This window comes from Saccopteryx leptura, chromosome 3 (assembly GCF_036850995.1).
Source record: "Saccopteryx leptura isolate mSacLep1 chromosome 3, mSacLep1_pri_phased_curated, whole genome shotgun sequence".
Classification (NCBI taxonomy): Eukaryota; Metazoa; Chordata; class Mammalia; order Chiroptera; family Emballonuridae; genus Saccopteryx; species Saccopteryx leptura.
The window spans coordinates 309496632-309521586 of record NC_089505.1 but is presented as its reverse complement, the minus strand read 5'-3'; the positions used below and the strand labels follow the sequence as shown (position 1 = coordinate 309521586).

The window sequence follows — 24955 nt, the reverse complement described above, 5'->3', positions numbered from 1 at the left end:
GATTTTGCCATATTTAATCTAATCATTCCTCTCTTTTCTCACCGACAGTGGGTAAACTAAGGTCCTGAGCTGGCTCTTCCACTTTGGTCTCACAAGCTCAGTATGTTCCCACATGTATCCATATAATGCTCAGATGTATATACTTCTCCACATAGCACCACTGCAAACCGTAAGCCAGGCACTCTTCTTAGTGCTTTATGGGCATTATTTTATTTCATTCTTTAACCAACTTTTGACAGATAGGATCTTTGTCCCACTGTACAGATGGAAAAACAGATTTTGAGAAGCAGCATGCCCATGCCACAAAGCTAGGGTAAAGGGTGAGCCAGTATCTAAACCTTGCTCTGTGGGCTCCACTATACTTCAAGAGCCTCCAGGTTCATTACCTTTAAGTATTCAGTCCCCATGGCTGTGCTCTTCATCTACATGCCTTGAAGGCTTTCCTGCTCAGTCAGTGTCTCTAAGCAAAGCCATCATTTCCTTCAAGGCTCGTGTCATCTACCATGAGTCCATCCCACAATAATTAATTACTTCTCTCATGTGGTGAATCCTTCACACTGCAATAAATATTGACTGAGTGCCCAACTACATTTCAGGCTCAAGAAATAAAGCAGTAAGCAAAATACATAAAATCCCTGTCTTCATGAACCTTATCCTATCATGGAGTGAGGCAAATAATAAAATAATTTCATTCCACGGATGATGGCAATAGGTAACATGGGGAAAATGGAAGCAAGGTAAGAGGAAGCAAGGTAAGGAGGAGTAGGGGAGGAGTGACTTATTAGTGGGGGCAGAGAAAGTCTCACTGAAAAGGAGGCATTTGAGCAGAGACCTGAAGGAAGTCAGACCATGAGCAACATAGCTTTCTGGAGGAAGAGGTTTCCAGGCATAAAAACGAGCAAGTATAACTATCCTTAGCTGGAATGTGCTTGTCATATTCAAGGGAACTGGTGGGAGGCGAGGTTAGAGAGGTAGTAGGGCCAGATCATGCTGGACCTTTGTGGGCCATTACAATAGCTTTGCTATAACTCCACGATAAACCATTAGAGAATTCTAAACATAAGAGTGAGAGTGATTTAATTTATGTCTGAAAAGACTCGCTCTGCCTGGGTAGACCAGAGCTGAGGAGAGGCACATAGGGAGATGCAGAGAGACCAGATAAGGGGTGAGTGCAACAAACAAGGCAACCACTATGGTTTGCAGGGAGGGGGAGGGAGATGTTGGTCAAGGTGTACAACATTTCAGTTGTGCAACGTCTCGAGCTCTAATGTCCAATAATGCAGCTATAGTTAAAAATCAACTTTGGTTAGATCAGATGGTAACAGCACTGGGGTGGAAGAATTCTAATCGTATTTTGCAGGTATCAGCCAAGAAGCTTTGCTGATGAAGTAGACATAGAGTATTTAAGAAATAAGAGTCAACAATGACTCCAGAGGAATGGAGTTACACTTTCTGTGATGGCAAGACTGTAAAATGAACAGCCTGGAAACACAAATCATTGTTTAATAGCCACGTTAAATGTGAAGTGCCCATCACACACCCACATGAAGATGTTCAACAGAGTTTTAAAAAATATGAGTCCAGAGCTCTGTGTAAAGGAGAGCTGAATCCTGAAGCAGCTCAGAGGGCGATGGAGACAGTAAGAGAAAGGAAAAGGGCTGAACACTCGTGGGGGAAGATAAATCCTAGAGGAGAATGAAACTGAGGCAGATTAAGATATACAAGGTAAATTAAGGAGGGTAAAAAGGACAAAGAGCAAAAACAGACCACTGGAGAACATTTAGGCTTAAGAGTATGAAAAGGAATTCTCAAAAAAAGGCAAATAATAATAATAATAATAAAGTAGATGAAGAATAAGGAGTGCTCAATATCATAGAACTGAGGCAAGAATTCTGACCACAAGGAGAGTTGTCATGGAAGATGCCTCTGGAAATGAGCAAATTTGCCTGCTTGAATCTTAACAGTACATTAACATATAAATTAAAGTACAAGGGATCAAGAGTGTGTAAGTAAAGGGATAAATCTGACAGAGAGAAAAAGAATTATACATGTATACACAAAAAACTTTATTTTACTTTGTGAACTTAAGAAATACATTAAAATTTTAAGAACTAAGATTAGAAGACAAAGAGTTTTCCCCTCCAGCCAACTGAGAACAAAATATCCAGTGACAAGGCTACCTGACCAGGTAACTCCATGCCCTCATCTTTGTCTCTGTCAGCATGGACACCATTTAGTCTTGAGCATCTTACTACCTAGGACTCTTTTTATTAAGAATACTCAGGATGCAATTTACATTTGGGTGCTAGTGACACTGTCCCAGGCAGTGGTCCCCAACCCCTGGGGACCGGTCTGCAGAGAAAGAATAAATAACTTTATTTCCGTTTTATTTATATTTAAATCTGAACGATATTTTATTTTTAAAAAATGACCAGATTCCCTCTGTTACATCCATCTAAGACTCACTCGATGCTTGTCTCGTAAGTTCGACAATTATATTTAAAAATACCACAGTTTTTAACACCAGTCGCATAATTTTATTTTGTGCATTTATCCGACCCACCCTAAAGGCCGGTCTGTGAAAATATTTTCTGACATTAAACCAGTCCGTGGCCCAAAAAAGGTTGGGGACCACTGGTCCCGGGTATTAAGCCATCTAGATTTCTCAATTACTTGTAACTCAAATGCTGCTTTATTCACATCACAGTCAATATTGGTGTCTAGACTCAATTCCAAAGCAATTTCTGCTGCAAACAGTGATGGAAGCTATGTAATGAAATATATCTCAATTTTAAATAACAGTTGATGATAATAAAATTAAGTGATATTAGTACAAAATAAAAAATGCTTACCTAGCATACGAATGTACAATGCAGTCTGATCAGAACTATCATAGGAAATAGCTCCACGCCTCTAAAAACAAAACAAAACACATTTTTATAAAATTCAATTAAACAAAAACATGTATTTATTATGTATTATTTGTGAAGGACAGTGAAAGAAAAGTTGGATACAAAAAATGAAATTAGAGACAGTATCTTCTCTTGAATCTACAGTTGTAAGGAAGACAAATAATCCTAATACAATAGTGTTAAGTTCTACTATAAATGTGGATTCATAGTGAGGAACACGCAGAGGTGGAAATTCAATGTCAAAGTACGTCAGACAAGCCTACTTGGGGAGAGGCCTTCTGCAGAGGTAAGCAGAACTGAACAGACATGTCTCAGGCGCTTTACTATTCCCTTCCTCTAAACATGAATAAGCAGACAAACCAGAACCATCAGATATCTGAAGAAACCCATTAGCAAAAAACAAATGGTACAAACTAAATAATGGCCCAGAGATTAGCAAGAAATAAAAGAATTTAAAGAGAAGTAATGAATGTATTCAAAGACGTTTGAGAAGACACTGACTTATGAAACGAAACATAGTCTGACCAGGCGGTGGCACAATGAATAGAGTGTCGGACTGGGACACAGAAGACCCAGGTTCAAAACCCCAAGGTCACCGGCTTGAGTGCAGGCTCATCTGGTTTGAGCAAGGCTCACCATCTTGAGCCCAAGGTCGCTGGCTTGAGCAAGAGGTCACTCGGTCTGCTATAGCCCCCAGTCAAGGCACATATGAGAAAGCAAGCAATGAACAACTAAGGTGCTTGCTGCAAAGAAGAGTTGATGCTTCTCATCTCTCTCCTTTCCTGTCTGTCCCTCTGTCTCTGTCACAAAAAAACAACAAACAAAAACACACAGGATGCCGTTGAGAGATTTTAAAACATATTTTGCGTTTAAAAAGAAACCGATATAAAAACATATCTTGCAACATTATTTATAACCAATGAATGGATGAATAACTAATGAATGGATGGATAAAATATGCAGGATAGTCACATGATGGAGTATTACCCAGACAGAAGAAGGAATGAAGCACTGGTACATTATACAACATGGATGAACCCTGAGAACAGCATTTGGAGTAAAAGGAACCAGTCACAAAGTACCACATAATACATGCTTCCATTTACATGAAATGTCCAAAATAGGCAAATCTGTAGCAGCAGAAGGCAGACCCGTAGTTGCCTAGAGTTGAGAAAGTTGGCAGGAAGTGAATGAATCCTTTTTTTAAATTTTGTGACAGGGACAGACAGGAAGGGAGAGAGATGAGAAGAAGGGACATCAATTCTTCGATGAGGCACCTTAGTTATTCATTGATTGCTTTCTCATATGTGCCTTGAGCAGGGGGCTACAGTGACCGAGTGATCCCTTGCTCAAGCCAGTAACCATGGGTCATGTCTATGATCCTATGCTCAAAGCAGCAATCCCGCACTCAAGCAGGTGAGCCCACGCTCAAGCTAGATGAGCTTGCACTCAAGTCTGCAACCTCAGGTTTTTAAACCTGGGTCCTGAGTCCCAGTCTGATGCTCTATCCATTGCGCCACCGCCTGGTCAGACAGGAAGTGAATCTTAATGGGTTTCTACCTGTAGTGATGACAATGTTCTAAAACAAGTTGTGATCATGACTGTACATCTCTGAATACACTCAAAATCACTAACTTCACACTTTAGATGGGTAAATTTTACAGTATGTAAATTATATTATCAATGAAGTTATTATAAAAAATCAAATATTGCAAATTTAAATATAATTACCAAAACAGAAGACTGGTAGAGCTGAAACACCCTCAGGTAGTTCTGCCAACTGGATCTTCACCCTCCATTCTGCCTCAGGCACCAGCACCTCTCTCACTGGCCTCCTGCAACAGGCTGCTACTGGTTTCCTGATGCAGCTCTTGGCCCCTTGTCCACTCTTCACACAGAGACGAGTGAACATTTCAACTGCTCAAAACCCTCCAATGGCTCCACTATGCTTGGAGTAAAGTCCAGACACCAAGCTCTGATAGGCAAAGGGCTCCATGGTCTGCCTGCCTCTCATCGCCTCCACACCACTATGCCCAGCCAACCTGACATCCTTGCTCTTCCTCAACCTTGCCAAACAGACAGCTTTTACACTTGTCCCCTGTCCAGGATCACTGCATCCCTGTTCCCTTCTAACCACTCAGGTTCCACATGAAGTGTCATCTTTTCAGAGGCCTTCCTAGACTTCCAAATCTTTAGTCACCCAAGAGGCACCTCTTCCACAGCTCCCCGCCCCTACGCTTGCACAGTACCCAGCTGATGTTCCTCTATCTGCTTGTTCTACCATGGAAGCTCTACAAAAGCAGAACTGTGTCTTCTTCTCCACTGTACTCCCGACCCCAAAACAGTAGCTATTATCTAGTAGAGTCTAAATCAATATTTGCTAAATAAGTGACTAAATGATTTATTGCAAATAAAGTAATGAATAGCACTGATTTAAAGACATTAAAAATCTAGAAGATAAAATTAACCCAATTTCCTACTAGAATCTAAGCTCTGCGAAGGCAGAAACTATGTTCACTGCTGTATCCCCAGATCTAGAATAAACCCTAACATTTAGAATAGTGCTGAGCACATCAAAAGTGATCGATAATATTAGTTGAATAGGTTAAACAAATTCTTAAAGAACAGTAATAAACAGAACTAGTGTCACGAGCTATTAACAAAGTAGTGTGGACACTACAAAAAATAGTCAAAATAGTCAATACAGAATCTAGAATAATAAAATATATGATATATCAATATATAGTAATTCTGTCTATGATAAGCATAGGATTTCAAATTCATGAGAAAAATATTATTTAATAGAAATGTTAGATTTAGTGGTTGCTATCTGGAAAAACATATAATGATACTGTTACCTTCCTACTAAAATAGATTAATCATGGAACAAAAATTTACATGTAAAAATTAAGGCATCGCCCTAGCTGGTTGGCTCACTGGACAGAGCATCAGCCCTGCAATGTGGATGTCCTGGGTTCCATTCCTGGTCAGGTCACACAGAAGTGACCATCTACTTCTCTACCCTACCCCTTTTCTCCCTCCCACCCTCCCCTCCTTGTTTCTTTCTCTATCTTTCCCTCCCCCCCAGCCATGGCTCAACCGGTTTGAGTGCACCTGTGGTGGCACAGTAGATAGAGCGTCGACCTGGGACAGAGGACCCAGGTTCAAAACCCTGAGGTTGCCAGCTTGAGTGCGGGCTCACTCACTGGCTTGAGCAAGGGGTCACTGTCTGGGCTGGAGTCCCCTGGTCAAGGCATGCATAAGAAAGCAATCAAATAAACAACTAAAGTGCCGCAATGGCAAGTTGATGTTTTTCATCTGTCTCCCTTCCTGTCTGTCCCTCTGTCCATCTGTATTCTGTCTCTCTCTATATAAAAAAACAAACAAACAAAAAACCCAGTTCATGGAATGTGAAAAAAGTTTCAAAAAAATATACAATTCTAGTTTCCAACACTGCCTCCAGAGAGGCAGAGGGACACAGAGGACTTTTCAATATATACTTTTGAATTTTGTAACGTGTTAGTTATATTTATATATTCACTAAACAAATCAAACTAGAAAGTGTAATAAGAATGTATGAAAAAAGAAAACAACAAAGAAAAGCACGATCTCAAATCCCAAGGGACTAAATCATATACCACGTTCCTGGAAGCATCACGCTAAAGCATCTTCCCCAGCACACTATCCTAATGGAGCCTTTTGCACTGCTCCATGGCCAACTGGTTTATTCTGGAGGAACAGACACTTTAATCACTATGGAAAAGCACCACTTACATCTGCTATTCTAATCCCCACTTTAAAGATATTCAGCATATTGTATTTCAGACCTCCCTTAATACTACCATATTAGTGGAAAACCTAGTAGCCTGAAAAGCATATTATGTGGAAATAAATATTCTTATCAGCTAGATCACACTAATAAGACTACAGATATCATTATGTAATATATCTTATCATGGTCAACTCCTATCAACCTGTTACTGACAAAAAATAACTTGGATAACAGCTTGTTAAAATGAATTTCAACCTGTTATTTCTAACAGATCTCCTTAGAGTGAGCAGTTGGCATTATTTTTTTAAATGTAGGAAGGGTATTTACTAAAACAGCAACTAATTAGAAAGGTAAGATCTCACTATCACTTCACATAATAAAGACTGAGAAAGACCAATATCAGCTCTGTTAAGTAAAATAGTATATGTCACGCCTGACCAGGCAGTGGTGCAGTGGATAGAGCGTAGGACTGGGATGCTGAGGACCCAGGTTTGAAATCCCGAGGTTGTTGGCTTGAGCTCAGTGTCGCTCGCTTGAGCAATGGGTCACTCACTCTGCTGTACTCCCCCTCCTTAGTCAAGGCACATAAGGCACATATGAGAAAGCAATCAGTGAACAACTAAGGTGCTGCAATGAACACTTGATGCTTCTCATCTCTCTCCCTGCCTGTGTCTGTCCCTATCTGTCCCTCTCTCTATAGAAAAATAAAATAGTACATGTCAAAAAATGAGTAATGAACATAGTCTAGTTTATAACTATGACATACTAAATTTATTTTAAAATAATCACTTCAGGCTTATTTACAGAGGTGCTAATTTAGATAGTAAAATGATAGTTTATAGTAAATCATAATAAAAACTTGGCATAAAGGGTAGAGTTTACTCTTAAATATATATTAATGAGTTACAAAGGGATGTGTAAAATATTCAAATTATTCTGTTCATTACTAATTTAAGCAATTCTTAATTAGTACAAATACTAATATTTGTAGAGAGCTACAAATACTTAGCTTAATTGCTATACTAAACCACAAGATATAACTTATAAAATAAATACAAATGAGATAAAAAATATTTTTAGAAATGTACTTAAAATATATATATTTGAACACATCAATGAATACATTCCTTGTGATAATTAAATTCATCCATTTATGTCATGGCTCAAGATTAAAATGAATATTAAATTCTCTCACTAAGCAGTCTAGATAGAATAATGTAAAGAACTCTTTCTGTTCTGGCCAGATAGCTCAGTTGGTTAGAGCATCATCTTGAAGCACAGAGGTTGTCAGTTCAATCCCTGATCAGAGCACGTACAGGAGCAGATATTCCTGTCTGTCTGTCTGTCTCTCTCTCTCTCTCTCTCTTCTTTTCCCCTCTCGCTGACATCATTTAAAAAAAATTTTAAAAGAAAGAAAACTACACTATAAATTATAAATGGTAACAATAAAATTTGATTGCCATGTTAGACTCATGCTATTTTAAAAAACAAATTTGACCAAATTTCTGTCATACTATCAGTTATAAAACACTCTGAGCTATCATTCACATTCCCACTGCACCTCAACAATGAATGGAAATAACTGAGACGCTTCTAGCTTCTACTCGTGATTTTTCTAATTTAGCCACTCTGGGAACAACTTGCAAAGCAAACTAGTACAGGTCAAAACATGGGCGGGGCTGAGCTCATCAGAAACTGACAGCGCAGCACAGACAAGTTCAACTGTAAGGTTCCAAAGGATCCACTGTCACTAACCAGAGTTCTAAGTGGCCCCCATAAGACACTCACTACCTCAAATCAAGGTGAATCATTCTTCCAAAGACTTAACTTACAAGATAAACGACAAAAGATGGAAAAGTTGTTCCCAAGATTAGTTAATACACAACTTTTAAAGAGAAACAAGTTTTAAAAGTGACCAAAGAAGAGATTTATTGTGCTTGCTTAAAAGTGACCAAAGATATTTTAAGTGCTCTTGTTTTTATCTTGTTCAGGCTTCTTCTACTAAAATGATCTACTGTGAAAAAGCATGTGCATTTCCCTCACATGGTAAAAATAATAATACATGAACACTTGCTGAACTTCTTCCCACTCTGTGCTAGAAAATACCCAGATGCATTCATCCAGAATCTCACTCAACCCACATGAGACCGCTAAGGTCAGTTTTATTGGCCTAGTTTTGCTGATCAGTACACTGATGGTAACAGGGCGTAGACACAGTAGTAGCATTACCAACAGTAACGACAAAAGATGAAGCCCAGCCAAAGTTCCAAAAGCAGTTTTCTCTGACATAATAAAATGAGCTTTCTCAGAGTACATTAATCTTACATTTACTACAAGAAAAACATGCTCTGCTCATGTCTGAGTGCCTACTCAAAGACTAATCCACTGAATAGTAGTATCCTTCCCATTCTCATTCCCTATGCAAACAATATATATATATTTAAAAATCACAAACAAAATATTAGCATTCTTTTTGCTTAAAGACTTGAATTTTGGGGGTTATAAAAAAAAGTAACATCTTTGAAAACATCCACAATTCAACTAATGCATTAATATTAACTTGACCTTCATTCAATAACTTGGCCAGCTAATCCTTAACAAGTAAATAGCTGTCGGTGCAACAAAATTAATTCTTAACTTACAAAACAAAGATTTTAAAAATTTGATCTTAAAAACTCTTCTTTGAGAGAGTTCTTCAATCAGATCACTAAAAATACAAAACTGCCTCAAGTAAGAAACAATTATGCTTAAAACATTATGCTTAAGTGTGAAAAAAATTATACATTAGGGATTAAAGCCCTGCTTTAAAAAGAAATTTAACTATATAGGAGCTTTTGTGTCACTTGGCAAATAGGGAAGCCTTGTAAACTTTAAGTTCAAACTCTTCAATTTCTTAATACAGGAAGACGGTAGATGAAAGATATAAACATTTTTATATGAGTATAAAAAATAATTTCAAATAGTATAATCTTAATTTTATCCTACTTTAGACTCTCATCCATATGGTAAAGAGCTAGCTTTCTAATTTGGTTTCTGATATTTAGAAATCAAATTAAAAAAATAACAGATACTATTAATTTTAAATGTTTACAATACAAGTAAGGCATACATTTTAGTGGCAGCAAGACTTTAAGAGAGACCATGAAAAAGGGTGGTGTTTAGTTTTTAAAAAGTTGATACAATGCAATTTTTTTAGAGATTCTCAACAACTTTACTTTAAATTTTATAAGCATTAGTAAATTATTTATCTTCAGAAAAGAATGTGTAAAACATGCACACCAAAAGTCTAAATTGTTCAATAATTTTATAATCTTAAAAGTTGAACTGCTTTCATTATAAAAACTACTTTAAAGCAATGATACTGAGGAATGACACCATAAAAATCCCTTAGGGAGAAATAAGGTGGAGGAAAAATATACATTACACAAAGTAATTTTAAGCTTTTCAGCTGACAAGTAAAAAACTCTTAGCTCTTTTAATTAGAGAAATAAAAATTGAAGCAAACGGAGAAGTAACTCCACTAGTAATTTCATTCTTACCAAATATAAAAACTAATGATTAATATTAGAGTCCTAAAAATAAAGGTGGCCTACCTTAGAGGCAATCCACTTGATAAGAACCAAGGCCAGACACCAGATCAATGTAATTCCCATTGAATCAATCAAAAGCCTGCGGCATAATCTCCCTCCTCTCCCAGGGAACAATGAGCAAGAAAGGCCTGTCAGGAGTTTGAGAAGAACCAGCTGTCCCAAGGCAAAAGAGGGGACACTGACTGCCTTGAACCTCAGGCAGCTGCCTTAAACAGGGATCACCTGACTTCTCTGAGAACGCGCTGCCAGCCAGCCTTCCTACCCAGGGCGTGCTGAATGCCACAACCCACAGATGAGGTAGAACAGCGTCAGTAACGTTGGACAGGAAAGGGGAAAAACTTGGTGAGGACTGACCTACCAGACTCACAAAACGGAGACAGAAGAGGTCTGTGGCTAGCCCCAAACACTCCTGAAACGTTCATACTAGCAGAGGGCTTTCAAACAACTTTCAAAAAATGTTTGGCAGTACTAAATATTTTCTCATTTCTTTCACATAGATGTCCTGGCATTTAAAGATAATAATGCATTTTATTCTCTCTTTTCAACTTTTAATATTGAATTGGTTCAACTTTTTATTTCATGTAGAGCTAGGATTACTGTACAAATGTTAGAGGCTTTTGTAAATACTATCTGTGCTATTTAACATTATAATTCTCTTATTTTGAATTTATTGACAAAGGCCGGTTGAACAGTTTATTTTCAAGAAATTAAAAGTCTAGTATTTCCAAGCCCTAACTGCAATCTCATTTGCATTACAATGTTTTTGGTACCTGTCTCCTTTTGGCTGTGAGCGAGCTCTGTAATAGCAAAGTGGTCTATATTCATCTATCCTCATGATCTGAGAAAAAAAACCCATTCATTAAACTTTCATTCAAGTATTCAGCAAATATTTATTAAGCTACTACAATGTTCCAGCCCGTGCTAGATTGTAGGTGCCAAAGGCATAATCACTGAGTAAAAACAGACATGGCTCCTGTCCTTGTGAAGCTTACAGTTTAGTCAGTCTACATGATCAAAGTCTACACGTAAATACAAAATGGCAACTGTACCAAGGGCAATAAAGCCGAGATACTGCCAACAAAGGAACTGAGGAACTGCCAAGGAAGCCTGGTTATGACCTAGTTAAGGGGTCAGGGACTTCTTCCCAGAGTTTTGAAATGTCCCTGAGCTAAAATGAAGGGTCAAGGCATGACAGCCAAGGAGCAGACAGAGCCCGTGCAGGAAGCAGAAGCAGCTGGAAGAACAGGGGAGGCTGGAACGCAGGGACGTAGAAGTGGAGGCCCCAAGGATGTGATCTGTCTTCATCCTAAAAGCTGATTCCAACCAGCTGAAAACTTTTGGTTGGTATTGGTAAGTATAGCTAGGTGGGGTAGGGACTGGGGGGGCAGGTTGAAGGCCACTAGGGAGGTTCAGGAGAGAGGCGATGGTTGTCCAGACTGGGTGGGGGATGAAGAGACGGGGACTAAAATACTCAGCGAGCCTGACCTCTGGTGGCACAGTGGATAGGATGTCGACCTGAACACTGAGGTCGCCAGTTTGAGACCCTGGGCTTGCCTGGTCAAGGCACATGTGGAAGTTGATGCTTCCTACTCTTAACCCCTTCTCTCTCTCTTTCTCTCTCTCTTTCTCCTTTATAAAATGAATAAATAAAATTAAAAATAAAATAAAATACTCAGCAAGTGACAAGACTATGTCATGGACTGTAGCTCATGCCAAGACAAAGTCATCTATATACCAATGGTACACAAATGATGGTTCTAAAATATTTGAACATAGTCCAAATAGTTCAAATATGCTATTTTCAACTAACTTACTTTTTTTACTTAAAAGTTAATTCTAGACCTGTCAAAATGAAGCATAAACTATTAAATCTAAATAAAAAATTTTGTAAAGTGAAGCCATTCATGTTTATCCTTGCACAAATCAAGATAACTTTAATTCTGCCATAATTTTGCCATGAAATTAGGTGTCACATGAGATTGTGAGAGTCTTTGATTACTCTCTGTATTCCAGAGAGGTTGCAGTAACTAAACTCAAAGGATACCCACAGGTAGGACAGAGCAGCAGAGTGCCCATCAGCCCCATTATGACAGAAATGCTGTAAGGCGACGTGGAGCCTGGGACAGTGGCTAAAACGGGCTCAAAGTCACCTGACTGGTGGGGGCATAGTGGATACAGGTCCCAGGTTTGAAACCCTGAGATAGCCAGCTTAAGCACAGGTTCATCGGCTTGAATGCGGAATCACAGATATGATCCTATGGTCGCTGGCTTAAACCTCCCTCCCATCAAGGCACGTAAAAGAAGCAATCAATGAACTAAAGTGATGTAACTACGAGTTAATGCTTCTCATTGCTCCCCCTTCCTGTCTCTCTCACTAAAAGAAAAAAAAAAGGCTCAAGGTCTTGAGGTCATTATCTGCTGCTCTAGCCTGGTTTGCACACTCCAAATTAGCCCACAACATGATACTCGGGCCAGGAATATTTCCCTTCTAATTATCTGCTTAAAAAATCAAGTTTTAAGAAGCAAATATAATGTTATTTTTGGTACAGTACTTAAACCATTTTATAAATGTCTTTTTTGGTAAATGGTGAGCTCAAGAATCTGTTATTTTCTTTTAGTTTAAAAGAAAAGGCTTGGTCCTGGCCAATGAGTCAGTGGATAGAGCGTTGGCCCAGTGTATGGATGTCCTGGGTTCAATTTCCAGTTGGGGAACACAGGAGAAGTGACCATCTGCTTCTCTCCCACTTACTTTCCCCCTACTCTCCCTCTTCCCCTCCTGTAGCCAGTGGCTCGATTAGTTTTAGTGTTGGCCCCAGGTGCCAAGGATAGCTTGGTTGGTCCAAGCATTGGAGTCAGGCGCTGAGGATAGCTCAGTTGGTTCGAGCATCAGCCCCAGACAGGGGCTGCCGGGTGGATCCCGGTCAGGGCACATGCCAGCTATCTCCCCTTCTCTCACTTAAAAGAAAAAAAAGAAGAAAAGGATTAAAAAGAAGAGGGAAAGAATAAAAATTGAGACGTGGGGAAAAAAGGAAGGCAGTCCTAAAAGTTCTCTCTTTTAAATGAATTTCTGTTGAGGGTATTTCCAACCAGTCAAGAGCCTGGGTTTATTTCCTAGCTTTACTGCCAACAGCTGAGTAATATGGGCAAGTCAACACCTCTTCTGGGCCTTATTATTTTTTTGCCTTGACAGGAGTCAAATAACAGCCTTTTATTTATCTATCTATATATATTTTTTGTGACAGGCAGAAATAGAGAGGGACAGATAGGGACAGACAGGAAGGGAGATGAGAAGCATCAATTCTTCATCACAGCACTTTAGTTGTTCATTGATTGCTTTCTCATATGGGCCTTGACCAGGGCCTACAGCAGGGTGAGTGACCCCTTGCTCAAGCCAACGATCTTAGGCTTCAAGCTAGTGACCATGGGGTCATGTCTGTGACCCCATGCTCAAGCTGGTGACCTGACCTCGGGGTTTCAAACCTGGGTCCTCTGCGTCCCAGTCTAGCGCTCTATCCACTGCACCACCCCCTCATCACGCAAACAGCAGCTTTTATAAAAGAATAATACTGTACGTACGTCGTCTTCAGTGAACCGTAAATGAATCAGAATTAAATATTGAAGACCTAATAATGGCCTAACCCAAACTAGCTCCACCCCAACTCTAGGCTTGCTTACAGTCACAATTAATTATCCATCCCCGAGGAAAACTTGCATGGTGCTGCCCAGTGCCCTGAGCACCCTTTCCTGAGCCCCAGCAGGGCTAGGGTCTTGGCTTTCCTTTCTCACACTGGTAAACAGGTTGGCTCCCTAAAAATGGTCCCCTCAACATCCTCTTCTTTAATTTCTACTGTATTACTAATACTGAAATACAGATATAATCAAGATGCAATCCTCCCAGATCACAAAATTTCCTATTTGAATACAAGTAGCTATTAAGTTTATGTCTAAAACCAGAGATCCTTGATGGCATATTTACATCACTAAATATCTCAGGCAATACAGTTTTTTCCTTAGAACAATATACTTAATTTTCTTAATTTACCTTGATAAAAATTGCAAGTCTTCTCTGAATCAAAAAAAAATTCAGTAAGATGAAATAAAAACAAAAGCTATTTTTATATATAATATTCAATTATTATGAATATTTCTTTACAGTATTGTGTACTGTAAAATTCTCCTAAGAATCCAGATTGAATCATATAATCTATTATTTCTTTAAACAGTAGTTACTTTTACACCAATGACAAATGTATTCTTTCATATTAACTTTCTTACCCCTCAAAGCCTTAGTAAAATTGGCAGCATAGCAGCAACAAAAAATGCATTGAACTATACTAAAAAAATTGAATGCATAGGATACAGCTAAACTTTCCAAAACATATTTTGACATTGTAAGAAGAAAATATAAAAGTTTTACCTTTCTGGGACTTACAAAACCAATACCTAAAAAGTTAAGGCATTACAAGCAGACTTTACTATTTTAGGAGTGAGTGTGATCAATAGAAAGAAAAGGTATGACTTTGATCATAGTGTCTTAGAGAAGTAATCCAAGCACAAATTTTTATCCCCGGGGCTTTCAGGACACCTGTCAATCTTGGCAATAGCCTTTAGCTATCCATATAGAGACTCGGCATGCCCTTCTCTTGACCATATTAGGCTACCCTCATCTGCATTGACATCAGTGTCTATAATTTTGGAATCTTGTTGACGGAAATAGCCTATCCCAGAGTTCTTTACACAAATGTAGTGTCTGTAGAAAACTAGAACCAAATTTATAATAGAAAAATGTGAACACTACAGTCAAAACCCTCCAATTGTGCTTTTATCACTTTGAATTCCAACAGTTTTAATAACAAGTAATAAATTAGGATGGCTGTTTTGTTTATTAAAAATCACATATAGGGGATTTTTATTTTTCAAATGGCATGAATTAACAGAGATATAAAACTGACAAATAAATTTTGGTAACTAATTTGGACAACAAAAATTATTTTAAAACTAAAGAATCACTGGACGTTTACAAGTTAAGTCCTTTGTGTCAGACTGATTTAGAGACCTGAATTAAGTTTCCTGTCATACAGTATACCAGGATTTGATGGCAACAGATATATGATTGCTACCTAGTATGAAGGAAGTAATAAAAACATCTTGACATTTTACAAACATTCATGTCTTCTGATCCAGAAAAAACTACATCAGGTGATATTAAATGGAACTCAAGAGACTTGCTTATCAAACCACTGTTTATATCCATATTTTTTAAATTATGGGAAAGTGGAAATGGTCACAATTTTGAGAAAGCAAAAAGCAGTAGTGTAAATTCCACAACTGTAGAGTCTGGACTTAGAAACAGAGCATACAATGCATATAATGTAAGTGTAAGGTCTCTAGTGTATGAGACCAGGAGAATGTGCAGACATGGGACGCCTTGGTTTCAGCAAGGCTGCACACGGCTCTGGTGATATCCTAAACAGCAAGACGGAGCACTGTGAGCCCCATATTGCAGTTAGGCCGACTCCTAGCTGACTGAACAAACATACCCAGAAATTAAGTACCTGATATCAAACTAGTGGAAGAATTCAACTCACAGACCTTCACAATTGACCATGTCTTTTCCCACAATTTATTGGGATGCAGATCATACATATGCACATTTAATATGCACACAAAACACAAAGGATAAACCAGCATGCTTAATCACAGAAAAAAGAAAATAAAAACAGTATTTTGATGTAAATTGTATGCATGTAGAACAATGAAAATGGGTTTAAGTTTTCTTTAAAAAAAAAAAGCAGATATAAAGCCAGAATGGTTACACTTGTATGTTTATGAGACAATAAGTGAAGGCAATCTCAGGAGGCACTGAGAGAAGTGTCCAGATCAAGGATGCTCCACTTTCCTCAATAGGCAATATTTTAAGACTGAGTTCCATTCTGAATATTACACTGGAAGAGGCATACATACATGGCATTTTAAAATGCAGATAAAGATTCTACTGAATAGTTTTATGAACTGAGATGCTTTAGGCAAAGAAATAAAAGGACAGAATAGATGTTAAAGGCTAAAAGATAAAACAACTCAAGGAAATTAGCTTTATCCTGTGAAATTATAGATAGGAAGTAGGAACAATGGGCAAATGTTTGTGGAAACACAATCAAAACCATGTAAATAAAATGAACTGCCTCAAACTAGCCTCTGTCTAGGACAGGCATGGCCAACATATGGCCCACGGACAGGATCCAGCCCGCATAATGAGTTTATGCGGCCCGCAATTAAATTTTTAATATTCTCTGCTACTTTAAAATCTCAGCTACTCAGAAGCGAAAGCATCTTTGATTATTGGAAATCGAGATATTTAAGAAGATAGTGATACGCGGAAAAGAATTCCGCGTGTGACTGATCTAGGGTTAACTTCCAATAATTGGTCGAATGGATTCAAGATACTTTAAAAAAAATTACATTATTGTACAACATTTACAACTTTTGTACTCTTCTGTACTCAATATGAACTGTTTGAAGTTTAACGGCGATATGAAACCCACATTCTTTTAGGCAGAGTTTGCCAGTGCGCAACCAAGGTCAAACAATTCGTTATTTTTGTGGTCAAGTGTGCTGAACCAAGGGGCATTGTAGCATAATAATAGCTGCAGTTGATAACTGAAAACGTGTCCAGGCTGTTTGTAAAACGAAATAATTAAACTCATTTTATTAATTAAATATTGTTTCGATCAATTGTGATACAGTTTGGGTACTTATATGGTATGTAATTATTTTTATTAAAATAATATTGCATATTAAAATTTTTTTCACTCACATTTATTCATAAACCAATTACATAATAAAATTTTGTTTGCTTATATGAATCGTTTTTATATTTAACATTTTTTTATTTTAATATTTTGTCCGGCCTGTGAAAAAAGTCTTCTTTCTAATCTGGCCCAGGGGCAAAAACTGTTGGCCACTCCTGGTCTAGGAGGTTATGGGGCAAACTGGAACAAATGACCTTCAAGGTCTCTGCCAATTCTAATAACCAATACTATTTAATAACCAAAGAAGACTTTCTTAGAAAGCTATTATTAAAAAGACTTTTAATGGGAAAGGCTTCCATAATCATTCCCCCAGACCTAGCATACTGACTTCCTCAAATCTACTAGAACTGCTAAGTGCTTACAGGCATTTCTCTTAAAAGGCGCTTTTTTAAATGTGAACTATTTTATAGGTAAGGAAAAAAACTTCACCTCTAAAAATAATATTATGAACAGACTATTATTTGTGGGTAAAAATGTATCAAAATATTAATAACAGATTCTAAAGAAGAAAAATAGTAATTATCTACAGAAATTGAACAAATTTCAGAAAAAATTTCTTTTTTTTCTGTAAGTTCAAATATTGAATCTTTTGTTTAAAAATCATATCACATATTAAAACTGTTTTGGTTGGTATAATGGAAATGACTTTCAGTCTTAAAGATTTCTGTTCTTGATTCATTTTTCTTTTCCACAGGTTCAAGAAAGTGATCCCAGTGACCTAAATAAGGACAGTGGAGTACAGTTAATTGATGATGTCAAGATTTCAGGCATGAATAGGATATGTATCCTTTCTGCTCCCTAATTGCTGATTATACTGTAGTTTTTCCATTTTCTTTTGAAAAGTGGAAATGTTTCAAGCCCTTATAAACTTGTTTGCTCTGCAGTGTCGCTCTCCGCAGTTTCTAGTATCATCACAGAGTGGTATACAATGATATGCCTGGAGAGCTCTGCCAGGGCCTTTTGGGGTGTTTGGTGCAATAATAGAAAATTATTTTTACAGCACTAAATTTTCACATAAAATTAATTATTAATCTTTTTTATTAATTCTAGTGGTTTATTTTTGCAGTGGTAGATACACCAGCACTTCTTTTTGCTTTAAACTTTAACAAATCCGTACCCAAGGACTAGGTATCCTTCAAGTAGCTGCAAAGAACTTGAGGCAATAAAAGGAAAAATGCTGTGCTAATGTCAACATAGCCAATCATACATGAGCCTACAGAGAGTATCATCTTTCTGCCAGGTGAATATGGAAGTACGATGGTTTTGTTTTGTTCAGTTTGTCTACTTTGGTAAAGCCTGGTGAAAGTCAAGTTGTCACTGTACTTTCACCAGGCCTGGAGCAGGTCTGCCTCAGGACAGCCGGTAGTGTGTGGGTTCTTGACTTCATGCAGGAAAGATTCCACAACACAAGTTCAGATGGTTTTGAGAATTTGTTTAATAAAGTAGGGGACAATGAACCAAGAAGGAAGGGCCTAGAATAGAAGCACCAGGAGAGAGACAAGCAGGGCTGGTTTGGTTCACTGGGAAGTCAGAGAAAAGGGGCCTAGAGACAGTTCAGGGGGCTAGCCCAGGATGAGCTGCTGCTGCCCGTGCTCCCCTGGTTGCAAGTCTCATGAGGACCCTTAGAATTTAGGAGATGTACCCGAGAGCTAAGAAAGGTGCGGGAGTACTCCCCGGAGAGAGAGCATCCCAGGAAGAAAATTGTAAGAATGGCAAACGTCAATAATCAATAACTGCTCCCCTCTCAAACCAATCAGAGTAGAAGAACAAGATAATTCTGAAGTGTTCTTTGAGGCACACTGAATTAATTGAACAGACTATTCCATCTCCACATGTAGAGACAGAGAGAGAGAGACAGAGGTTTCGAGATCTCTGGTGTGTTAGGCACAAGAGATATAATGTAAATGAGATAAAATCCTTGCCCTCACACATCTCTGGTTTTTGTGTGGGCCACAAACAATTACAATAGCAAATAATTCCAATTGCAAGCAAAAGTAAGATGTTAGGAGTACCTCATATGACACCTAACCCAGGATTTGGCAGTTTCAAGTAGGACTACTGGGAAAAAGTGACATTTAATCTGACCCTTCAATGACACATGAGTGTCATACAAGGATCAAAGTAAAGGGCTCTAAGCAGAAAAAGCAGTATGTGCAAACATCACAAATATGCAAAATTATGACCAACTAAAAATATAAACGAGGTTCAATAAATGATAGGGTAACTGGTACTAGACTAGACCTCCCATCATGAACAACTAGAGAGAGAGGTTCCTGCATAAAATCTATGAAACACTGTTTTCAGATGTAAGATAAGTAGCACAAGACAGGACGTTGACCCCTGAGAGGAGGAAAAAACACCAGGTGAGCCCTGTAAGAGCCCAAGGTTCTTCTTGAAGGCAACTGCCACACCCGGAAGCAGAGTGGAGTAAACCTAAGACCACAGCAGTTTCACAAAGCTGAGGAAACAGACTGGAGTTCAGTGAGACTGGGGACTTGCAATTGGCAGGGCTGAGTTACTGGAGAGGAGGAGCTGTGAAAATAATGGGCCCCGAAAGTCTGAAAGCGAGTCCCCTGGGTCTTTGGCTGAATGTCAAGGTAGGCATGTGTAGAATGAGATTCTGTGAGGCCAGGAAAAAAACTACCAGAGAAAGAACCACCACTCAGGAATTGGAAGACATCTGAATCCACCAACAGTGGAAAAATACAGTATAAAACAAGAGATAAACATTTTACAAATTTCATGACAACTATCAATCCAGATGTCAATGAACCCCAAATAGGAGAAACACAAAGAAAATACTATACACACCAAAATACTATCTCATAATAAAAATTGCTGAAAACTAACATACCAAACCAGGCAAAGACATTACAAGAAAAGGAAACCACAGACCAAATCCTTCATGAACAGACACAAAGATTTTAAGAAAAATATCAGTAAATCAAGTTCAACAAAATATAAAGAGGAAATACACTAAGGAGGGATAGCTCGATTGAGGTACTGGGTCCCTCCATCCTCCCTCTCCATAGGAAGCAGGCTTGCAAGAGGAAGCAAGCTTGCAAAGGGAAACCGCAGAGACAAACAAGAACCAGTTCTATCCACAGCACGGCCAGGCACCCTGACTGAAAGGTGACCTATACCCAATTATGATGCCATTATAATATCATTAGCATTGCAAGCAGACCAGTACCATCTCACACTCATGCCATGATAGTTCTGGAAAGAACCAAATAAGAATAAACACTCCCCCTCACCTCCATTACTCCCATCCTTCATGAGTCCTCCCCACTAGCCTAAAAATATGGGGCCAACCCCGTCCCAGACCCTTTGGTGCAACTCACTTCTCTAGTCTACCCACGAGTGTGTACTTTAATAAAACCCCTGTGCTTTACAGAATCTTTCTATCTTGATCTCAAATTCTTTCTTGCATAGAAACAAGAACCTGGGCATTGCCACTAGGTTGAGGCTTCTCTTGGTCTCTCCATGAGCCTCCAACATCAATATGACTAGATGTCAATTATCCCAGGATCCAAAACTGGTTTAATGTCCAAAACAAACAAATAAAAACCCCAATAAATGTTATTAAACATATTAGTAGACTAAAAAGAAAAATCATATAATCATTTTAATTTCTTTTAAAAAAACACTTGATAAAATTCAATACCCATTTATAATAAACTCTTACTAAACTAGAAATAGAAGGGAACTTCCTCATCTGTTAAAGGTTATCTACAAAAAACCTACAGCCATCAGCATATGTAATAAAAAATTAAATGTTTTTGCCTTTAGATGCTGAACAAGGCAGGGATGTCCGCTCTACTACTTTAACGTGATATTGAAAGTGAGAACCTATTAAGGCAAGAAAAAGAAACAAAAGGCATACAAATTGGAATGGAAGAAAATGACCTCTTTATATTTGCTAACAATATGATTGTGTAGAAAATCCTAAAGACTCTACAAAAGAATTACTAAAATGAAGAAAATTTAGCAGGATCATAGGACACAAAGTAAATATACAAGGACCAATCATCTTTCTATACACTAGTAAGATTATTAGAAAATGAAAACTTTAAAATACTATTTCAAATGGCATCCAAAAACATAAAATAATTAGGAATGAATTTAAAATAATATGTGCAAGATCTGTACAATGAAAACTATAATAATTTTTGAGAGAAACTGAAAAAGACCTACAAAAGATGAAATATACCAAGCTGTTATGAAACTGAATTGTGTTCCCCAAAACATATGTTGGAAGTCCTAACCCCAGGCACCTAGCAAATGTGACCTCATTTGGAAATAGGTTCTCTGTGAATGTAATCAAGTTAAGATGAGTGTATACAGGGTTAAAATGAGCTTCCATATAAATAGTGTTCTCACAGGAAGAGGGAAATCTGGACACAAACACAACTATACAGGGGAGAAGGCCATGTGAAGATGAAGGCAGAGACTGAATAACACACATACAAGACAAGGAATGCCAAGGATAGCCAGCCACCACCAGACGATACGAGACAAGGCAGGATTCCTTCCCTAGAGCCTTCAAAGAGTGCATGGCCCTGCTGAGACTTTGATTTCTGACTTCTAGCCCTTAGAAGTGTGAGAGAATAAATATTTGTTGCCTTAAGCCACCCAGTTTGTGATTCTTTGTTTTGGCAGCCCTAGGAAACCATTACACATGATTATGGATTGGAAGGTTCAATAATATTAAAACGTCAACTTTCTCCATATTAATCTTTAATTCCAAATAAAATTCCAGTATGTTTTGTAGAAATTGACAAGCTAATGCTAAATTTACATAGAAACATAAGTCTAGAATAGTCAAGATTTTTCTGGGAAAAAAAAGTATTGGAAGCCTTACACTACCTGATTTTGATTTCAAGACTTATTCTGAAGCTATAGTAATCCAGATAGTGTGGCAGACACAGATCAGCAGAATTGAATAGAGTTCAGAAACAGACCTACACTTACACGGTCAACTGATGTTTGACAAAGGTACCAAAGTAAAAGGGAAAGTATACTCTTCTCAACAAATGGCACTGGAAAAAGCAAATAAACATATAGGGAAAAAATGAACAACATGCAACTTCTTGCTATACAAAGAACAAAAAAGCAACACCACAGATCATATATCTAAACATAAAGGCTAAAATAATACAAATTCTAAAAAAATCTAAAAATATATATATATTCATGATCTTGGGTTAAGTAAAGATTTCTAATTACAAAAACACTAATCATAAGAGAAAAAATGAAAAAAAAAGAAAGAAAAAAAAAGAAAAAATGTTAATGTATTTCATTATAGTAAAAAACTTCTGCTCTTCCAAAGACAGTGTTAAAATAAAAAGAAAAACTATAGACTCAAAGAAAATATTTGCATTACATAAATCTGACAAAGGACTTGTATCCAGAATCTATTATACATATATTAAAAACATATACCTTAAAAGTGAATAAATCATTCAATTAAAATACAGGCAAAAAGATTTGAATAGACAAGCCACAGCAGAAGATACACAAATAGCTAATGCATATGAAAAGATGTTTACAACCACAAGATAACAGTACACACCCACAAGAATGGCTAAAATTTAAGAGTGACAATATCTAGTGTTAAGAAGGATGTAGAGGCCTGACCTGTGGTGGAGCAGTGGGTTAAAGCGTCGACCTGGAAGTGCTGAGGTCACCGTTCGAAACCCTGGGCTTGCCTGGTCAAGGCACATATGGGAGTTGATGCTTCCAGCTCCTCCCCCCTTCTCTCTCTCTGTCTCTTATCTCTCTCTCTCTCTGTCTCTCCCTCTCCTCTCTAAAATGAATAAATTAAAAAAAAAAAGAAGAATGTAGAGCAATCAGAACACTTTGCAAATGAAACATGTCCAAAAAATAACTTAAACATGAATGTTCATAGCAGCTTTATTTATAATCATGAAAGTTGGTAACAACAGACAACCATTCATCAACTGATAATTAAACTGTGATATATCCATACAATTGAATACTACTCATCAATAAAATAAAACGAATTATTGACACATGTAACAGAGATAATCTCAAAAAAACCCACTGTGCTAAGTGAAAAAATAACAGGAAAAAAATACATTCTTACTATTTCATTTATGTGAAGTTCTAGAAGAGAGAAAACTAATCAATAGTGATTGTCTTGGGCAGTGGCTAGTGAAAAATGATTGTAACGGGGCCCAAGAGAACTTTTTGGGGTGTCTGCAGATACAATTTGGTATTTGTTACATGGCTGTGCATATTTGTTAAAACTCATCAAATAGTGTATAAATTACATCTCACTAAAGTTGAATTATAGATGGACTTAATAAAAGAAACCATAGACATTAGTCTACAAAAGCTGAGTAGAACTGTTAAGGATAGGATATGATGCACATTACTCACTCACAGAGTTGCCAGGAGATGGAGCTGACTCAATAGCATGTAACACACACACAAAGTTGAATTTCAAAAAGAGGAGCTAATCTATCCTCTTCCGCCACAAAGAAGTTTACTACAGTAACACTGTAAAGTGAAGTCGGGAGTGATAAGGGGGTTGAGACTTACAGAGACTCTGTAATAACTCTGTTGACAGTTTTAAGGAGTCTGAATTGTACATAAATAACAAAACAAAACATAACCATGAAAAGTTCTACTTAGGAAAGTGATGCACAAATTATATTCTGGAAGAAATACTTTGGGACCCTGTAAGTGGAACAGATTAACAAACACAGTGGGAGACTTGAGTCTTCAGGAGATCTGGCCTAGGTTAGGGTAGGGGGTGGTTATGGGAATGGAGAAAGCTGATGGGATTCAAGAGATGATTTTCTTTAATGTTTCAGGAGAAGGTGAAATGCTCCAGGGATAACTAGGGAAGTGTTTGTTCAGTAGCTGAGCTTGTGCTCTAAAGCAGTGGTCCCCAACCTTTTTTGGCCACGGACCAGTTTAATGTCAGAAAATATTTTCACGGACCGCCTTTAAGGTGGGACGAATAAATGTATCACGTGACCGAGACAAGTGTCAAGAGTGAGTCTTAGACGGATGTAACAGAGGGAATCTGGTCATTTTTAAAAAATAAAACATCATTCAGACTTAAATATAAATAAAACAAAAATAATGTAACTTATTTATTCTTTCTCTGCGGACCGGTACCAAATGGCCCACGGACCAGTACCAGTCCGCGGCCTGGGGGTTGGGGACCACTGCTAAAGGACCTGAAAGATGGGATGGAGAAAGGGATTTAGGAGTTATCCTCTACTAATCAAGACCATACAGTGAGTAAGATTATCCAAGGATAGAAGAAAAGATGGTTAAAATAAACTCCTTAGGCTTGCACACTGGAAAAGCCCGAGAAGGCAAAAGGCTCACAAATGGTAACTATTCAAACTAAATGGTAACTATTCACACCCTCCATGCTATCTGTTTTTCCTCTCATACATACATACAAATGACATTCCTTAAAGCCAGTAAGAAAGTTTTCAATAAAAGATAAAAAGGTGATTATATAAAAAAAAAGTGTATTGCTCAAAAAATCTCAAATTGACTGTCCCTTTTATCTTAAAATTCTTTCCAAACCTAAGGTAAAGAAAAGAAGTTAGCCCTGACCAGTTTTCTCAGTGGATAGTGTTGGCCCAGTGTGCTGAAGTTCCGGGGTTTGATCCCTAGTCAGGGCACACATGAGAAGTGACCATCTGTTTCTCTTCCCCTCTCTCTCCCCCTCCTCTCTCATTCTCTCTCTTCCTCTCCCACAGCCATGGCTCAACTGGTTCAAGCACATCAGCCCGGGGTGCTCTGCCTCAGGCGCTAAAAATAGCTTGGTTGATTCAAGCATTGGCCACAATCAGGGGTTGTGGGTAGAACCTGGTTGGGGCG

At 37.9% G+C, this 24955-nt stretch overlaps 1 protein-coding gene across 7 annotated transcripts in view; it reads right to left on the bottom strand.

The window, feature by feature from the left end:
- PDE7A (phosphodiesterase 7A) overlaps positions 1 to 24955 on the bottom strand; it is a 110240-nt gene that overhangs the window by 50321 nt on the left and 34964 nt on the right. For 6 of the 7 annotated variants that reach the window (XR_010750480.1, XR_010750481.1, XM_066378962.1 and 3 more), the window contains exon 2: positions 2853 to 2913. Coding sequence is in view for 5 of the 7 variants with exons in the window: in XM_066378963.1 (XP_066235060.1) it covers positions 2853 to 2913 (61 nt within the window). In the remaining 2 variants the exon portion in view is untranslated. Of the gene's footprint in view, positions 1 to 2852; positions 2914 to 10277; positions 10388 to 24955 lie in introns of those variants that run through there. The other variant, XM_066378960.1, reaches the window with a different exon arrangement.